The sequence below is a fragment of the Strongylocentrotus purpuratus genome, unplaced genomic scaffold (genome assembly GCF_000002235.5).
Source record: "Strongylocentrotus purpuratus isolate Spur 01 unplaced genomic scaffold, Spur_5.0 spur5_scaffold_1, whole genome shotgun sequence".
In the NCBI taxonomy this organism is placed as follows: Eukaryota; Metazoa; Echinodermata; class Echinoidea; order Camarodonta; family Strongylocentrotidae; genus Strongylocentrotus; species Strongylocentrotus purpuratus.
The window spans coordinates 1,752,283-1,772,849 of NW_022145594.1; the positions used below are offsets into that span (position 1 = coordinate 1,752,283).

The 20,567-nt window shown below is 34.6% G+C and overlaps 1 protein-coding gene across 1 annotated transcript in view; it reads left to right on the forward strand.

The window, feature by feature from the left end:
* The window catches only part of LOC589823 (fibropellin-1), a 45,529-nt gene that overhangs the window by 1,097 nt on the left and 23,865 nt on the right, over positions 1-20,567 (forward strand). The window contains exons 2-9 of the mRNA XM_030977577.1: positions 729-830; positions 9,625-9,735; positions 11,469-11,588; positions 12,330-12,452; positions 12,761-12,871; positions 15,736-15,846; positions 16,508-16,627; positions 19,478-19,582. Of these exons, the coding sequence (XP_030833437.1) occupies positions 729-830; positions 9,625-9,735; positions 11,469-11,588; positions 12,330-12,452; positions 12,761-12,871; positions 15,736-15,846; positions 16,508-16,627; positions 19,478-19,582 (903 nt within the window). The remainder of the gene's footprint in view (positions 1-728; positions 831-9,624; positions 9,736-11,468; positions 11,589-12,329; positions 12,453-12,760; positions 12,872-15,735; positions 15,847-16,507; positions 16,628-19,477; positions 19,583-20,567) is intronic.

Sequence of the window (20,567 nt, forward strand, 5' to 3'; positions counted from 1 at the left end):
ACTGTATTGATTAGAATCATGACAATCCTTTTTTGGTGGTGGGGGGAGGGGGGGGGGGGGGGGGGGGGGGGGGGGTCATGGAACATGCGACCCCCTTATTATATTGATTAGAATCATAACAATGCATTATATATTTGTTTTCAACATTCAAAAGTTCAAAAGTCCCTAAACTTTGGGGAATAATTAAAACTAAAAAGTAAGATGACATTGCCTATTAGAATATCCTATAGAGTTTACCCATCACTTTTAGATGATGCATTATAGTTTATAATTGATTGAAATTACCATTTTGTAACATATTATAATATTTTAAAAGTCCTTCAACTTTGGGAGATAAGAAATATTATGAAAGACTTAAATTGAATAAGGTGACCGAAATAGGGGCAATGTGACCACTTTTCCTAGCATGAGGGCACATTTTTACATTGGATAGGCCCACTCCAGCAAAGCATAGAGAGTCAATGCCAATGCATAGAGAGTCAATGCCCGTCAAGTTTCCTTTGCTGATATTGATAATGAATTAATGACTATGGGAAAAATGACCCCCTACCAAAAATTAGCATATGACAGTTTACATACACCATACGTTATGCTCATGTGTTCTTTTATAATGTATATATTGAACTGTTTGTATTTACCTTATGTGTATGTATTTGTATTGTTATTATTAATAGTGAACATAAAAATTGAATTAAATGAAATAAAAATTGAATAAAAATTTATTTCAGGCATGGACTGTGTGAACAACTCGGATTGCGAGAATGAAGGAACATGCGATGCAAACGGGAAATGTGATTGTACTACAAGCTACACTGGACCTAACTGTGGATGTAAGTACTACTTCACCCGCAGTTGATCAAATGACCATAACTTTGACATTCCAATATTTTCCTGAAACCAATAGACTCCAGTTTGATGTTTAAAATCCTATGTTTTGTAGACGTTTAATTGATGAGTTTTGTACCTAAGACATGCAGTACATGTCTCTTTTTGTACATACAAAATAGTGACATTGATAACAGCAATTTTGTTTGCAATTTAGCATAATTGCATTATCTAAAACATAGGGATAACACCGGTAGTTGTTCTTGATTTAGTACCGGTAAGCGGTATAATATTTTTTCAACTTTTTGATGCAAGGCATAATTTGAAGGGGGTTGGTGTGGGGGAGGGGGGGGGGGGGGAGGATAGAGGACATTTACTTTCTGACTATTATGCAATTATTCGTAACAAATGAATGAAAAGATTTGGTTACATTACCAAAATGGCCCATTGAAAAGCACCATAATAAGCAGCCACTTTCCTTGTTATCAATCAAACTAATACCCCTTTCAATTTCATAGTGGCCTGATTTTCATCAAATGCATCCGGACGCATCCGATGAGACGGCCACTATGAATGGTACAGACGAGTAAAAGCTGATACACTCTTAATTTCTATGTATTCTCTTGTTTTGAAATACAGTAAATTACTTAGAGAAACATATCAAAGCAATTTGATATCAAATCATAACTCCCACTATTGAAGAAACACATCTAAACCTGTTTTCACATTTCTGCTTGTACATGATATGCAATTATAGGTATACTGTATAGCACTTTTTGATGACATGCGCATACTAATTGTTATGTAACACATTACAGGTTTATATGATTTTGACAGATTTGGTATCAAAATGTGCGTAAGACACATTGTAATGTCAAAAAATGTCCCAAGTCCCTCCCCAGTACAGTAAGGCGTACAATAAAGACCAACCCACAAATCTTAAAATCTATGTTCTGTTTTTTTTGTGACCGTTTTTTTTTTCGGAAAAAAATGTTTACCGGTAATGAATAATTTTAGTATTTTATGATTGTTTTAAATGAGATATAAATGCATAAAATCATCAAATTTTCCCCGGATTCTCACTCGCCTTCTGCTCTAGTTTCAAAATCTGTGCTAGTGTAAACAAGAACGATGGATCCCTGCACTGCACCAGCTAGAATTCACCAACATTCCCTGTTTTTTTTTTTTGTGCGGCAGTTGCTGTGTCGAGGGGAAAAAAAAAAAAAAAAAAATCTGACAGACCGCCCGAGGTTCTGGCACCTAAAGGGCAATACAAAATCTTCTTTGTTTAGGCCAAATAAAAAAAAAACATGTTTAGCATCCTGTTTTTTCGAAAAATAGGAAGGAGGAGGCCCTTTTTTTTTCTTTCAAAATGGCCTCTCGGTACATTTTCCCTATTTTTCAAGATGGCAGCCGACATTTTTTTTTTTTTTTTTATTTCAATCTGAAATAGATCCATTTTAGCAGTGTTTTCATGTTTTTTTTCTTTAAAAAAAAAATTTCAATTTAAAAAAAAAAAAAATCAATTAAAAAAAAAAAAATTCAATTTTTTTTTTTTTTTTTTTTTTTTTTTTAATTTAAAAAATAAAAAAATAAAAAAATAAAAAAATAAAAAAAATAAAAAAAATAGGAGGCGGCCCCCAAAAAGAAGCGGGCGGGGACGCTAAACATGTATATATTTTTTTAATGGCCTTAGGCCTAAGGGTTAAGTTGTGACTATTCCATGCTTGTGATTGCATTTTGTCATTTTACAAGATATTCATACAACACTAAATTGTTGTCCATTTAGCCAGAATTAGGGGCATGAACTCAGATACTTTCACAGAGTCAGTCCAAACCCATGCAGAACATGTAGTCTGTGATCCCTTTGGAAATATGAAGCTACAGGTATGCTATTATCAGCTTTTAATGGGTTATCCTTACAGGGTTTAATGTTTGTTTGTTCTGCCTCACTGCCAAGAAGGTATGTGTTTGCTTGTAAGTACCTGTAAGCAACCAGGGGACTGATGGTGGCTTTAGGGTGTATTCATTGTAGACAAGACTTGGTTCTTACATCCCAGTTATGAGACCACTACTTTTACTGTACCACTAAGCCCTCGCCCACTCACAATGTAAACGCATTTATACTTGAAAAATGAAATGAAAAATCAGACCATAAGTGAATCATAACAGGGTCATGTCAGAGTTTGTTTTTCTCCTTATTATTTGTTTGACAACAAGCAATGCATTAGGAAAATGGTCCATTGAATACATAACATCTAGATGTGGTATGTACCGCGTACGCTTCGATACTGCGTCATATAAGTGGAAATGACCTTGCAAATTTTGAAACTTTTGTTGAAACCCATTGACTTGGAATCTACCAGGACCAAAAGCATACGAGAAGAACTGAATTGAATTGATGATTGTATTACGTCCATGAGGCAAAACTATTCAAACCACATAGATGCATGACCTTATTCAATTTGTATCAGGTTATGCAAACATTAACTGTAAACATCGTCTGCTTTGGTGACAATATTTCCTCTTATGTTTGGGGGTAGATTTTGAAATGAAATGTGGTTTTATTGCCAAATTTGTAAAAACTAAGTAATTACCACCGGTTCGATGAATTATGGTTTTGATGGTACTTTGTTATTATATTGTGCATTGGCAGTATCATTGCTAGTTAAAGGGCTGTAGCATGATGAGACTATGAGTCTTTCCCGTGGCCTGACTATAGGGGCCAATCGGGTATAATACCACTACGGACACGTGCAACGTACATGAAATCGAAGGGTGAGGAGAACTTTGGTCTGTTTCGCGAACGCTAGCGCACTGACCCAGTTAATCAAGTCCATTCATTTACGTGCAGTTGTCCAAAAGTAGACGTAGATGGCGTCAACCAGTATTTTCCCCTTTAAGTGTGATTCATTAAAAGTTGTGAATATCTAATACCATTGGTTGAAGTTAGATCCAGGAAAGTTTCATTGTTAAGCTTTCACAGAATGAAGACATTAATAACACGTTTCTACATGTAACATGATATCATATAAAGGAATTCTTGCTTTGCACGAGCTGACTGAACAAAAAGTGGGATTTATATAGCACTGTCCTTTAGTCATTCAACAAATTAAGAAGAATTTTGGAAGTGCTGATATAATGTATTAAGATTATTTAAAGGTACTTTTGTCTCAAGAGTTTAGTGTAAAAGCTGCACCCACATTTAGAAAGCCTACAATGTATATTGCTGTTTAATAATAAAACAATCAGGTAATTAATTGCCTATAGACAAAAGTACTCCACTTATCCTTGTTACAAGGGGCATTTACACTGTGTTCCAAACACGCCAAAAAATGCCAAACCTGAGCCTGACCGCGATGTTACCAAGGGCAACTACGCTTTACCGGCAGACATGCCAAGCCCGAAACATTCCAAAATGAAGTGTGATCTTTTGGCGTGTTTTGGCGTGTTTGGCAAGTATGAACGCTCGCAGTTGTAACATCGCGATGTTAGGTTACGTGACTTTAGGAGCGGAGCTTGCTGTCGTCCTTGAAGAAAATGATAGAACGATATATACAAAGAATAACATAAGGGAAGGAAGAAACAAATAATAACATAAGAAAACACAGAAAGAGAAGGTGATAGAAGGGAGAAACATAGAAAAACATAAGGAAAGACAGAAAGAGGAAGTGAAAGAATGATAAAAAAACAAAAAATTACATAAGGGAAGGTGATAGAAGGAAGAAACAAATAATAACATAAGAAAACACAGAAAGAGAAGGTGATGGAAGGAAAAACAAAGAATAACATAAGGAAAGAGGAAAGTTTTTGCATCGGAGTGCCGCGCATGCGCATTACCAACTAAAACACGCCAAAACATCACTGAGCTTTTCAGTCGGTGATGTTTCCGCACACGTGTAAACGGGTGCGCGAAACATCGCAACTTTTCAAAATGAGGTATTTGACAGTATAAATGCGCCTACAGGTTACTATACCAAGGCCAAGCTATGCAAATTACTCTAATGAGTCACAAAACGCCCATTTACACAGCCAAATTTGTGTTGGCAAATCCATCTGTTTTTTGTACTGCCATTTACCCTACTGTATTAGAAAAACCATTAAAAGTACCAGTAATGCAAATTTTGGGGAAATTTTGAAAATGGGATGGATAGTAATTCTTAAAAATTGAGATATATTTGGATGCCCCTGTGGATGTAATAAGCTCTAGAAAATTTAGCCCCAAAAACATGTCTGCTTTCGAGAAATTGAATAATAAAATTTTCAAATATTTCAAATAGCGCCTATAAGGCCATTCCATGGTAGCTGCGACCATGAAAATCTTAGAATACCGGTATGCAGTTGTGATTGAGGACCTTTTCTCTTTCTGTGTTTTCTTATGTTATTATTTGTTTCTTCCTTCTATCACCTTCCCTTATGTAATTTTTTGTTTTTTTATCATTCTTTCACTATTTCAGTATAATAAAGATTACCATCAATATAATACCCGTTCCCACTCTAAATTCCATTATCCATTAGCACTGAATCAGTCAACTCTTAATGCATTTAAATCTGTTGGTCCTCGAATATGGAATTCCCTCTCTTCTGATGTAACTTCCAGCAGTAATGTTACTTCCTTTAAAACCAAACTCAAACGTTCAATAATAATTACCTATGTCAAATAAACATGTAATTTCATTTCTCCTCCCTACGTTTTCTTACTTCACCTTTTCCTATTTCCCTTTGCCTGTATGTTTAGTGTTTAATGTTTTTCTTTTGTTTTTTTTTAAAATTAAGTTTGTTTTGTATCTCATGTTTATTGTATGTATATTTCTTTATGTTTTGGGTACCCCATTCATCAAGCCTTGGCTTTTAGGGGTACCCTGACCATTTAAACTGTATAATTTTCATACATGCATGATTTGTATATTGATTTTTTATTTTAAATGGATAAAAAAACGAATTGAAAAATTGATTTATAATTTCCAAAGGGAATAGCAAATTGGACGATTGTAGTCAGGAAACATTGTTTTAAAGCTAAAGTAATATCAGTCGTGAGACTGAGGGAGCTACATGTATACAACATAAAGAGTTTATTATTTACAATTTCATCACTTTTCAACCCGACATTGATCATTGAATATTGTAAAATCACATGCTTCCAATATGTTCATTTGAACCAAATTCATGACCTCATACCAAAGCTTTGTATTACCTTTAAGAAACCATTGATGTTTGATAATTCTATTTTTTTAATAATAATGGGCTCTCGTTACAATGCTGGTGTACATGTATGTGACGCAGCTTATCAAAATGTAGTGGCACGAAAAAACGCATCCGTAACGCAAAGTACATAATTGTTGAAAATCATGATTTTATCACAGTAAGTTAGAACCTCATTGTTACGAGCTGGTAAATAAATTAAAGGAATAGTTGAGTTCTGTTTTCAGACCGCAAATGCCTTCAAAGTGCATGCTTATTGCTCTTATGATCTATGACATTTCTAGTGCCCTTTTGGGACCTAAAATTGCTATGAAGGTAATTTTAGACCCCAAAATTTGTAAAATTTAGCCAATAATCATACCAATTCAGCTCTACTTTTAAAAAAATATCTTGACCCTTAATTAATTAATTAATTAATAATAACAAAACATGGGCCGGCTGGTTGTGCGTAATATAACCAACACAACAAAACCGACAAAAAATCCAACATCGGCATTGGCTGAAATACAACGTAAAAGGCGCTATTTCGTTTTTTTCAAATGTTAATTGACAAACATTACTTAGTATTATGCATTTTGCTTTTCAGATGTGTGTTATTGCGCCGCTACATTTCGCCGAGCTTTTATTACACCTGACACTCCTCCGGTCCCATTATCCCCCATTAAGCACGTCTCCTGTGACAGCGCTCTAGCATATTAAAGGTATAGACTAGTTCTGGTCATGCAATTGAATTGTGAAAGAAACCTTGTGGAACCGATCAGAAAAGGTTGATCATCTCGCATATAAGTATTGGTGTGTACTGCAAGGTTCTGGAATCTGGCCCAGTCTTGGTAAAGTTACAAGCACTGTACACACAAAGGTGTGTATATGGGACTAACCTATATCTATCCAGTCTGGAAAGATATAATGATTTACCAAATATATTAATTAGTAGACGGTTTCTTGGCAAAATTTGTATCATCACATATTAGTCAAAACATCTTTCACATGATTGGTAATAAGAGCTTCCATTTAATTTTTTGAGAGGGGGGCGTTTCAAAAACTGGTCTTTATACCTTTAAGGAACTACAGGTAATGCCCTTACCAGGCAGCAATGTACTAGAATAGCGAAGTGTGATGTCATCCTGGCCAAATTGTCAAGGTTGCTGGTGCTAAACAATGGTGTTGTGATTTGCCCTGCTCCAGCTCATGGCTTGAATGCTTTTGTGATGATCATACTCTGTAGAACCGTAACCTGGACGATGAACAAATATATGATGTTAATGCTTCAATACTCTATATACCTGGGTCGAGTGTGCAAAGGCATTTTGCTTTTTCCAATATTTGATCAAACATGCACACTTTACTTTTCAAAAACCTGCACTTGAGCACTTCTTTGATGATTGTTAGTGCACAAAATCTTTATGAAATCTATTACCCTTTAAAGTTTCAAATGTTACTGAATATTCCTATGTTACTTGACTCCTCAAGTGCTTCTAAAAAATCCCCCAAACTCGGCATATTCCCTGCCCTTGATATAATGGCTAATGATTTTTATATGTGTTCTATAATGAGAGTCATTTAACCCATTAAAAGGGAATGAGAATCACTCACCAATGGTTCAAGAGAGCATGCTTTGCTCTCATACATGATCCTTGAGAGCTAATGGAACTCTATTTCACATTAATTGGCCGGGTGGCAGATACAGGTCTTGGGTTAGGGAGAGGGTCTACATGGGGGACATGTACCCCTCATCCAAACCATATCTTTACTCAAAATCAAGTATGGAAGGAAAATGTGCCCCTACATATTGTTTTTGTGCCCCACTTTGCAAATACTCAAAATAGAAAAGAATATACTCCTAACCCTTTTAATGATTTGTGCTTTTATCTTCATGTTATGTATGTTATTCATTCAACCACTATTGTCCATGACCTGGCGTCATGTCTTCTATGTCAACAGGTGTCTGGTATTTTGCAATTCTACAGTCCTCCCTCTCTCTTTTATCTTTTCTCTCTCTATTGCAAGTCATTCCCTCTCTTCATACATGTATATACTGTAGGCTGTTAGTTTAGTTTAGTTTAATTAATACTAGTTTAGTTTAATCGAGGGCTGCAAGCAATTCAAGATGTAAAAAATGATTAATGTGCTCCTATGTATTGTCTATGTTCTATACAGTATGAGTATCATGCATGTATTGTACTTAGAAACATAAATTATATCACTATATTACATTATATTATGTTTAAAATTTGATACAGAAATCAATAATCAAATCAATAAATCAAATTAATTCTCCACATGCATTAATTGTAGGGAAGAATGTCTCCACTACCAAGAGGTAAAAATACATAAGAGTATTTAGGAATTGTGGCAACTGGCAAGAAATGACTCAAAGTATAAGATAATGTCAATAATCACCAATAAATGACCCCTTGGTTTTACATGTAATTATTTGTCTACCCGAGAAACCTGGATCCGTCACTGTAATTTGTGTCTGCTGAGAGCCAGTAGAGCATTGACTCGATTACATGTTTGTATACTGGTACCATTTGTAGAATTCAGGCTCTTAGCATGCAGATGAGGGGTTTATATGAAACAGATTATCTGCTCTTCTTTTAATCAATTGTCAGTTGTACATTGTAAAATGTTGGTAGAATAGGGAAACTCCCTTCCCATTCTCCTACATATACATTTCAATATTATTTTGTGCCTGCAAGTAATGTATTAATATATCAGTAAATCTAAATATGCAACACCCTGTTGTAGTTAATTGTCAGTCAGTTTGATAAATTTAGTTTTTTTGTATCGCTTCATTTCTGTGTTTCTCCAATTGCTTTCTAAATATCCCTCCACCCAGTTGTTAAACGGGTAACGGTAGGAAAGATTTCCTTGAATGCTGTGAGCACCAAAATCGTTAGCCTAGCAGAGCGCCTTGAGAGAGTGCCTTGAGCACCTTGCATTATTGATATGTGCACTTTAAAAATATCCAATATTCTTCTTATCATGTTTCTAACTGAAGCACATTACATTTTTTATACCCTTCTTTAGGTCCTACATCATTGATGGATGTTCAAATTCCTATTAGCCTACTAGTTATATGTAATAATAATAATAATATTGGGTTCTTGTATAGCGCTCAGACTTGACACTCCCGATTATTACCCTGGCTTAAGCAAGGCTGCCATTACGGCGCTTTAGCATTTCAAGAGATTAATTCCTGCCAGGTACCCATTATATCACCTGGGTAGAGAGTGGCAAATGTAGATCAATGTCTTGCCAAAGGGCATTAGTGCCGCGGCGGGGCTCGAACCACGGACAGTGTGATCGACTGTCCGGTGACGTATCCACTCGACCACAACACCTCTACATCTAAATGATAATTAGAAATAGGTTGTGATTTCACTGATCTGTGGTAGCAAGAACTAACACTTCTTATGACATTGTGTGAAACCTATTAATATTATCTTTTCTCTCACACTCTCTCTTTTTCACATGCGTGATCCTTGTTTCTGCGTGCCTCTCATCTGCATATCACCCAACAACCCATGACCTTTCACCTTTGACCTTTGCCAACTCCTCCATACTGATTTCTCCATTTTGACTGGGGTACCATAGCTCCAACCTCTTGTGTATTCAATGAATGTGTGAATGGTGCTACATGTGTGCCTAGTGGTATGGAATATACATGTACCTGCCGACCAGCTCACAAGGGAATCTTCTGTGAATGTAAGTTTTAAGGTCTTCACAGCATTACTAGCTATGTTCACTGTGAAATTTCAAAGTTATAAACAATGATCCACTAAGAATTATGACGAGGGTTCATACAAGACTGAAAAAAGACTGTTCAAACTTCAAAGTTAACTACAGGCCAGGAATCCATTCATTTTAAATACATGCTGGTGTAATCTCAAAGTAAATTTTACCGCACAGGCCTTCAGCCCCCCCCCCCCCACACATTATACTTTTTATCCTTACCTTTTATAGTGGTTTGTAACTTAAGTTACAAAACCATTGCCCACAAACCATTGAGTTAACCTAAAGTTTTGTAACCATGAGTGCCCCTGCACCATCCCTAACTACACGATAACTTCAAAGTTTGAAACCACAATTAACCTAATCACAAGTAAGTTGACTGTCGTGTGAATCTCACTATTGAAAGTGTTTGGTAACACCATATGGTAGCTATTTCCTATATATGCTTTTCCTTAATTCCTTGTAACACCATGTGAGCAATGTTCCTCTGATGAACACCCTTTTCTCTAGGGCTATCAGGTGTTGTTATCAAGCCTTTTAATATAGATACTTAACCACCATGGAAAGTATAAAACCTCTAGTTTTCACTTTTTTTAAAATCAAAATAATTTAATCTAATTCACTTTCCATTTTTAAATTAATGTGAATGAGTACCTGAGCAAAAGATGTCAATAAAATCATATTATAAAATGGTGAGATACCCTTAAAGGTACTATGTCCCATTTGCAGGCCAAAAAAATGAAAAAGTTAAATTCCAACTGCATTTGAAAGATAATACTACTTTAGAACTTCCCTAAAAAAGGTGGGGCTTCAAAATGTCTTCAAGTGGGAAAATAATGACTATTAGTTGTCAAATCGACTTTAGGGCTATAGAGCCCAAAAGTAATAGTCTTGATTTTCAGACAATTGTACTGAATGGTCATACGTTTTATGCTGCGCAAAGATTCAATCAGTTTAATCTTGGCCATCACAAGAAGTGTGTTATTGATGTAGACAAATGCTCATGTACCCTTTACAACTCTTTTCATGTATGTTATTACCAAAGAAGAAAAAAAAGCCATTCAGTCACTCAATAGTGTCTGACAGTGAAGTCTAGCAAGTAAACAGGTTTCCTTGCATAATTTGAATATGAGGACGCTGCAAACGTTTAAATTTCACAGATAAGACATACATGACATATTCATAATTCCTGCAAAGTTCTACAGCATTTGAGGTTGGCTACAAAAGGGACATAGTACCTTTAAAGGCAATACACAATATGACATAGAATCATATTTCACTTTCAGAATTAAAAACCTTCGGAAATAAGAGCCCTTTTTTGTTGTTGAAGTTTTCAACCTTCAGATCATCAAACCTTTAGAATGGCAAACCTTCAAAAGAAGGCGCCTCATTTCATTTAGCTGAATAACTATTCCCATCTCCACCAGTATAGTTCTCTTATTGATTCTTTGTTCATATTAAGATCTTTTCAATTAACCCTAACTGCAAAACCAAATAGTCTGTAGAGAGTGTCGATTAATTTTCAACCATAATTCTTTTTGCATGTATGGCTTTTCTTATTCCACGCACTGAATGATCCAAGCAAATTCAACAGAACTCAAAATAAAGCCCTGCCGAAGGTTACTCTCTGATATGATATTAACACCCTTCTGGCTCTCACCACTTCCTTTGATTAATGGCTTAAACTTTGAAACATTTTATTGCAGTTCTGCTAAACTACACCTCATGCGATCTAGACCCATGCCAAAATGGGGTATGCGTGGATGACTTAGATGGCAATGTATATTGTGATTGTACACCCTTCACCGAAGGAGCATTCTGCGAAAGTAAGTACCAGTAACAATCAGTAGCGTGGCTGGGGCGTGGGGGGGGGGGGGGGCTATGGGGGCATTGTGCCCCTGATTGAATGGCAGGAAAAAAAGAAAGAGAGAAAGGGGAAAGGAAGATTTAAGGTAGATACTTGGAGGAAGGGGGAGATTTTTCCTTTCTTCAAAGAAGAAGAGAGAGGTATTGTACAGGAAGCGGGAACAGAGAAGCTTATTATGAAAGTGACAATGAAATAATTGCTGCTCTTGAAAACTTGACCCTCTCATCTCAGCTGGTGATTGACCCTAATGATTAACACTATAAGTCCATTCTAACACCAAACGTTGACCCTTGCTATCATCATGTGGTTGTTCCTCATGGAGGGGGCAAATTGTCCTGGAGACAGTATAGTTAGGGAAAGGAGGGGGATGATGATGGTAAAACAGATGCTACTTGACCCAAAATCCCTATGGTCCATGTAAACATTGTCCATTCAATGTCAAATGTGTTTTCAGGAACTTCATCTTGTAATTTCACTACCGGGTATTCGATTTAGACTTAGAGGGTCTCTGTTTGTATTGAAAGAAAGAATGCATTGCACACATGATTTTAGAAAATCCATTTTGTGATTTAAAAAGTCATACATACCGTTAGCGCATTTAAGTATAAATATGTACGAACTCATCCTATGACCACAAAAAAAAAAAAAAAAAATCCAATTCATCCAACTAATCTAACTTTTACTGTGCTTTTATTCCTAGGAACCCCAAACTGTGATAATAAAAATCCATGTAGAAATGGGGGAACATGTATGAATGGAGCAACAGTAGATGATCCTTCTTCATGTGTGTGTGGTTCAGCTTGGAGAGGAGATATCTGTCAGCGTAAGTCACTTCAGTGATTCAATCACAAATTTCTTGTTTTAAAGTGTACCAAAAAAGATGGAAGTGAATGGCAAGTGAGAATGGAAAAAAAGATGGCCTTGCACAACAAATGTATCACATTAAATGTAACATTGAATGAAAGAAGTTGTAATGTGGCTTGCAAAGAAACTACCCACTCTCCAGATGGATGGGGGGGGGGGATTAAAGAATTTGTTTGAGAGATCGAGTCCCTGCACACCCCCTTTCAAAATCGCTACCGACTCTCGTACACATTTTAACTTGGCTGTTTGTTTTGTTATGTAATCCAGTTCCAACGACATGTGATTCTAGCCCCTGTCAAAATGGTGGGACCTGTATCCCTTCTGAGGGCTCTGTGACCTGTGATTGTGCAGCGATGTGGGAAGGACCTACATGTGAAGGTATTCATTTATTCATTCATTTATTTATTTATTTATTCATTTATTCATCTTTATGTCAATATTTCTTCATTGTTTTACTATGTACAATGCAATCCCATGTACTTTATTTATTTTGTTGGAAATGGAAATAAACGAAATGAAATGAAAGGTAGGAATGATGAATTAGAATGATTATCATGAGCTTATACCGCTATTATATCTCATTCTGGTCATTCAATTACATTATACAATTCTGTTAAACGTCTTTTATTTGTTGATCTATTTGTTGATCATTCAATGTATTTTCTTATTTCTTTATTCATGTTTTTAATTAAGTGGTCAATTTATTTATTTGTTCATTTATTTTTTATTTTGTTTTTTTACTTATTCATCTTTCTGTCAATATTTATTCATTTATTTACTAATTCATTATTCATTTATTTGTTCATTTATTCATCTATCTGTCAATATTTAATTTTTAATTCATTATTTTTGCATTCATTTTTTTATTTATTCATTTATTCATCTTTATGTCATTATTTCTTTATTAAATTATTTATTAATTCATTATTCATTATTTCATTTGTTCATATTCATTGATTTATTCATTCAATGATTCAAATTTATTTGTTCAAGATATATATCTGTTGCAGGACAGTATCTTGGTCCTGTATCTAAAGACATGAGTACATCAATATCATAACTGTTATAAGCCTGTCTGTTCTAGTTTGGCCAGGAGGGATTAGACCACCCAGCGAGGTCACTGACAGGTGGCTATCTCATCAACTCGGCTCTCAATTAACAGTAGAAAAAGAGAATCATGGGGGACCAACGGGCACTGCTTAGGCATTGTTTTCTATATATATATATATATATGGAGCAAGTAGCTACAAGTAGTACAGTGGGGCTTTAAACAATAGCTACATTCAATACAAAATATTAACATTCAGAAGAATCGAGGTATGGAAAATGTTATGATGAATAAAAACTAGAATGCATTACTGTTATGTATTGCTAATTATTTTATTCAAATTTTCAATTATTTATATAATATAATTTCTGCTATTTATTGCTGTTGAAACTGTGAAATGCTCTCGAGAATTCATTAGAATACTCTATATAAAAATGATTCTTGAAAGTATTTTTGTAGTGAATTGAATTGAGATGGTTTATTATGTATTAGCTCAAGAGCTGATACATATAGGGTGTTGTTTGTTTGACAATTTGAAGAGGATTAGTCATATCATATGTTAATTTTTTTTTTTACTCAGTGGTGGGTGGTTGACGGAAAAAAAAATCTCTTTTTTGTAAGTGCTTACTATCACCTCTGATTATACCTAAGATTCATATTTATTGAAAATAAGGATTACATGTAAGTAAAGAAGTAAAAACTTCTACATATTAAAGTGTACTTATCGTGTAATTTATTTTCCATTTGAAAAGCAGATTACGAAAATGATTGACAAATCATTAGAACAAAAAATAATGGTGGGTGGATCATGGAAGGCACAAAGTATTGGCTCCTGTGTTAAAGCCTCTATTGGAATGAAAAAATATATTAGTCAAAGAGTTTAACATGGATGCTTTAAAGGTACTATGTCCCATTTGCAGGCCCCAAAAATGAAAGGTTAAATTCCAGCGGCATTTGAAAGATACTTATTTAGAACTTCCCTAAAAAAAAGGGGGGGGGGGTGCTCGAAAATGTCTGTAAGTGGGAAGATAACGACTATTAGTTGTCAAATCGACTTAAGAGCTATAGAGCCAGTAAGTAAAAGTCTGATTTTCAGACCGTTGTACCGAATGGTCGTACGTTTTATGCTGCGCAAAGATTCAATCAGTTTAATGTTGGCCATAAAAGAAGTGGGTTATTGATGGAGACAAATGCTCATGTACCCTTTATGGCTCATTTTATGGATGTTATTACCAAAGAAGAAAAAAAGCCAGTCAGTCACTTAATAGTGTCTGACAGTGAAATCTAGCAAGTAAATGGGTTTCCTTGCATAATTTGAATATTAGAGAGGACATACATGACATATTCATAATTCATGCAAAGCTCTATAGAATTTGACGTTGGCTGCAAAAGGGACATAGTATCAGACCTGCATAGTATCTTTTAACAGAAAATTCAAAGATCAGAATTAAGAGAAATATCATATAAATCTTACACATAAACCTATAACATTAGGGGCAGGAATGGAGGGAAGGGTAGGAAACATACTCTATGACTGTGTTTCTTTACTTCAAGGAGACGTTGTGTTTATAGTCATTTAAATTGTCTCACCGTCATACTATTCATTTGTTTGTTGATAATTCCAGACATTGGATCCATAATCAATCTTAATGACAATATCAAAGTTAAAAATACATGTATGGGAATATCTAAATCAAAGTAAAACTTCTGGGTAATTTGGTATCATGTTAAATCATATCTATTACAATGATCAAACATTTAATAACAAATTTGATAAAATAGTGCTACTAAAATGGATCTTATTACTGTGTTAATACCAGGTTTTTCATGACATCATGTGACACACAAAAAACTGTAGTGTTCTCATTTAGTAGTACAGGGTGTCCCTGAAAAAAAGAAACCCAATTTTACAGATAAATATAAAAAGAATACTTATTTTGGGTTTTCCGCGTACAACATATGTTGTATTTTTCATCAATATTCGATTTCGAATTTATTTGTTTTGAAAATCCTTGCAGAAATGTGTCTTAAATGACATCCTCTTTTACATAATGATATAATTTAAGTGAAATTTTGCCATCAAATTTTTGGGGCTCCCAACACTTTAGAGGGGCTTTAAACTGGCATTAACTGTATAAATGTGTTGTATGTGATCTTTTGTTTTCATGTTATTTAACCCCCCCCCCTCCTCCAGCTAACTCCTCCTGCTTTGAATGTGCATCTGAATATGATTGTGTTATCGATGAATGGGTTTGCGATGGAGACAAAGATTGTAATAACGGAGAAGATGAATTATACTGCACAAGTAAGTTGTTTAATGTCACAATAGTATCATGAACATTGAATGTTGCATCACTCTTTTGCTCAATGTGGCAAGACTATCATGTAGAAGGTCACAGCTCACTTATTTTGAACGTTGCAACTCTCTTGTTTTGATGCTACAACACTCTTATGTTTAAAGATGGCAACATTACTTGGGCTGAATATGGTATCAAGTTAAATCATATCTATCTATTACAATTATCAAACATTTAAAAAAGAAATTAGATTAAAAAGTGCTACTAAAATGGAACTTATTACTGTATTAATACCAGGTTTTTCATGACATCATGTGACACAAAAAACTTAAGTTTTCTCATCAAGAAGTACAGGGTGTCCCTGAAAAAAGGAAACCCAAGTTTACAGATAAATATTTAAAGAATACTTAATTTAGGTTTTCCGTGTACAACAAATGTTGTATTTTTTTTTATCAATATTTGACTTCAAATTTATTTGTTTTGAAAATCCTCTCAGAAATGTGTCTTAAATGACATCCTCTTTCACATTATGATACAATTTAAGTGAAAATTTGCCATCAAATTTTTGGGGCTCCCAACACTTTAGAGGGGCTTTAAACTGGCATTAACTGTATTAATGTGTTTTATGTGATCTTTTGTTTTCATCTTATTAACCCCCCCCCCCTCCAGCTAACTATAACTCCTCCTGCTTTGAATGTGCATCTGAATATGAATGTGTTAATGATCCAAGCTGGGTTTGCGATGGAGACAATGATTGTAATAACGGAGAAGATGAATTATACTGCACAAGTAAGTTGTTTAATGTCACAATAGTATCATGAACTTTGAATGTTGCATCACTCTTTTGCTCAATGTGGCAACACTACTATGTAGAAGGTCACAGCTCACTTATTTTGAACGTTGCAACTCTCTTGTTTTGATGCTGCAACAATCTTATGTAAAAGATGGCAACATTACTTAGGTTGAATATTACAACACTTTTCAGTAGCAGATGGCAACATTCTTAGGTTGAATGTTGCTTCACTCATATTATGTAAAAGATTGTAGCTTGCTTAATTTTTAATGTTGGAACTCTTTTTTTTCTTCAACGCTGCAAGATGTACTCTTAGGTTGAATATTGCAATATTCATCTGTTAAATGGTGCGACATTTATGTTGAAGATGGCAACATTTTGTTGAGTGTTTCAACACTCTTATGTTTACGGTCATAACACTCCTGGTTTCAAGTTTGCAACATAGAATGCAGCAAAATTATATATTGACTACCAAAACAATAGTAATTCATTGGGACATGTATGTACTTCATGTTTTTGCATGCATGCACTAGTGACTCTTGATTATTCTGGCATTAACTGTATAAAGGCATTGTATGTGATTAAAAAAACAACAACATTATTCCATGCAGCAACCCCCCCCCCCCCAGCAAACTGCTCCTGCTTTGAATGTGCATCTAAATATAAATGTGTTTATGATCCATACTGGGTTTGCGATGGTGACAATGATGATTGCGTCAACTGAGAGGATGAGTTATACTGCACAAGTAAGACTGAAGTGGTTTAATGTCACAAATTTAATATCTCGATAATCTCAAATTATTTCTAATGTAATTTCTATAAATGGAAAGCTCAATTCCTGTGCTTTCATATGGCAACAAAATCATGATCAAGAAGGCACGCATAACTAATACCAGACAGCCCGATATGGGAAAGTACAAAATAAATCAAACATCACAAACACAAAACAAACCAAAAAGAATCAAATAGAAACTGAATTCACTTTTGGAATTCTGTGATTGATGATATCACATGAAAGTTGATATTTTTGATTAAGGATAAATATATGAATGTCTTGGCAAGTAAAATGGATGATAATTTTGTTTGAGATAATGCTGTAACAATTTTGGCAAGAAATTATGATATTAAGAGTGCATAAATATGCGAATTTGTTGTCTATTGATCTCCTCTACTCAATTGTGTGGGTTAATTAATGGAACTGGATAATGTTAAAGGATTTAGAAATGGATTATTTCTTTTTATAATAATAATAATATAGAGTATTTGCAATGCGCCAACTCCACATGACTAATGTGTTTGAGGCGCATGGAGAAGAAAAACTATAAGTACACACAAATACAAAAAAAAAATGAACAACAGCAATGTGAAAGTAAATCTAAATCTACTGGAAAGCCGCTTTGAACAAATCACTTTTGAGGGCATGTTTAAAGCAATCTAAACTTACAATATAATGAATATTATGTTAGTTATGTTATAATTGTTTTTGTTTTTTTTTAGTTCTTTTTTTAATTTTAAACATAATAAATATTATACCCATCCTTTTATTCCTGTCTTGTTTTGTTATTTTCTTCTTGTTTTTCGCTTATGTTTACCTTAATGTTTTGTTTGTGTTATTTTATCGGTTTTACAGTTTTACTTGTATGCTTGTTGTCGTTCTAGTTGAATATCTGCAATTAACTGTCTTATTGTTTGTGTGTTTTGTACATAAATTTGTTAGAAGTTTAGTTGTTGTAACTGCATATACATATTCATTGCCTTACTTCTTGCATTTGCAACGTTTTACATATTATTGTATAATTCACTGTATATTTATTGTTATTTTTATGTTTGTGCATCCCTCTGAAAATCAGCTGTGCTGAAAGGGCCATCCACCCTCTGAGAGGAAATAAATAAATAAATGAATAATGAATAATGAATGCAAATGACCAATTCCCCATGGTGTAATGACATTTCAGCTTACAATGTTTTCATGGTGTTTTGTCACTTGCTAGGGCATGCAATTAAACTAAATGGTAATTACTGCAATATTGCTTCTCATTGATGGCCTCCATTATCCGGTTACCATGGAAACTAGGTGTAATTGCCGGACATAACCATGCTATTCACCTCCAGTAGTAAATAGAATGCTATTAACCTAATTCCTCTTGTAAATCATTCGCCTAGCTGCACTGTGATTTGTGTTTGCTGTGTAATAATTAATGGTAAAGCCTAACCTGATGTCAGGTTAGTTTTAGTGACAGCAAAGAATTGAGAGATAGAGATGGGTTAAAGTTGGAGCATCTCTTGAATGGGTTGTTGTTATTTAAGTAGTAGCAGTAGAAGAAGTAGAGGTAGAAATAGTAGTAGAAATAGAAGTAGAAACAGTAGTAGTAGTAGTAGCAGTAGTAGTAGAAATAGAAGTAGAAACTGTAGTAGTAGTAGTAGTAGTTGTAGTAGAAGTAGTTGTATGATTAGAATAATAATTAGCATTATAATGATAATTATAGTATATTAATAATAATGGTAATACTAATAATAACAGAAATGATAATGATAATTATGATAATCATCATCATCATCATCATCATCAATTCATCATTGTTTCTTTTCTCTCCTGTCCACTCTAAACTCTCTATGTTTACCTACTTTATGGAGGCATAAATATACAGGGTTCACTCATTCTGTACCAGGTGTGGAGAGGCTTTATTCTTTCATTAACTCAACGCAATAACAACAGTGGGCGCTACACACATTGTAACCATCATCATCATCATTATTCAGTTATCCTACCAAATATTTCTCATATCATATGAGGATGTGATTTAAATCAATTAAAATGTTTTTGACATATTTTGATCACCTTCCAGCGCCCATAACAACCTGTAGCACTGGTGGCTGTTTCAATGGAGGTACCTGTGCTAATGGGATATGTCAATGCACTGAATTCTACACTGGAGAGTTCTGTGAAGATGGTAAGTAGAGGAGATTTACAAATGTAGGATGCTTTGCAAAATGTAGACGCTCAAAAAGAAATGCCCGGAACGCTAACAGCATAATTGTTGCAAATCATTATTTCATGCCACGGAGATTTCACCATATTCATATTCTGCTTGCATGGTTTATATCATCTGTTTTGAGCAAGAAAATCATATTCTTTCTTGATGGGGCTTAATGATAGCTAAACCTTCATACAGGTACATTTGTATTAAAAAAGAACCTTTACTTGACAAACGCTAGCCATTATGAATTTTGCATTCTGAACATATGTATTGACCCCCCCCCCTTTTTTTGTTTATGCTTGTCAGAGATTTCTTTATGAAAAAAAGTATCCATATTTTGGTAACCTTTTCTTTTGGCATGTCAGAGATTGTTTTGAGTTAAAATGTACCTGAAAAAGTAACAATTTTTATTTCACCTGTTATTCAGTTTGTCCTAATTGCCTTTTTCGACAGACAGATAGTATGGAAGGCCTATTGTTATACATGTACTTGCTCCAAAACGAAGAAAGTCATTCTAAGAGATACATTTGGAATACTTGATATTCTAATCTGTTTGTATGTTCCTACAAAGGGAAAGTTGTCTGCCACTTCTTCACAGTAACATAACGATTTGGCACATTCAAAATTCAATATTTTATTGTGATAAAAACTTTCAAATATTGATAATTTTCTCATTATTTGTCTGATTTCTTCAAACTTCTCTGATATTTCTTCCTTCCTTCAGAGCAACTTAATATTACTTTAAAGGCCTATGCCCATAGGAAAGAAATGAGCCTGCCGCAGACAGTCATCTTTTTCACATGCAAATTAGTTTTGCCGCAGACTTGCCGCAGACTTGCCGCATACTCTTTCAGTATGATGAAGAGTCTGCAGCAGGTCTGCCGCAGACTTGCCGCATACTCTTTCAGTATGATGAAGAGTCTGCGGCAGGTCTGCCGCAGACTTGCCGCAGACTTGC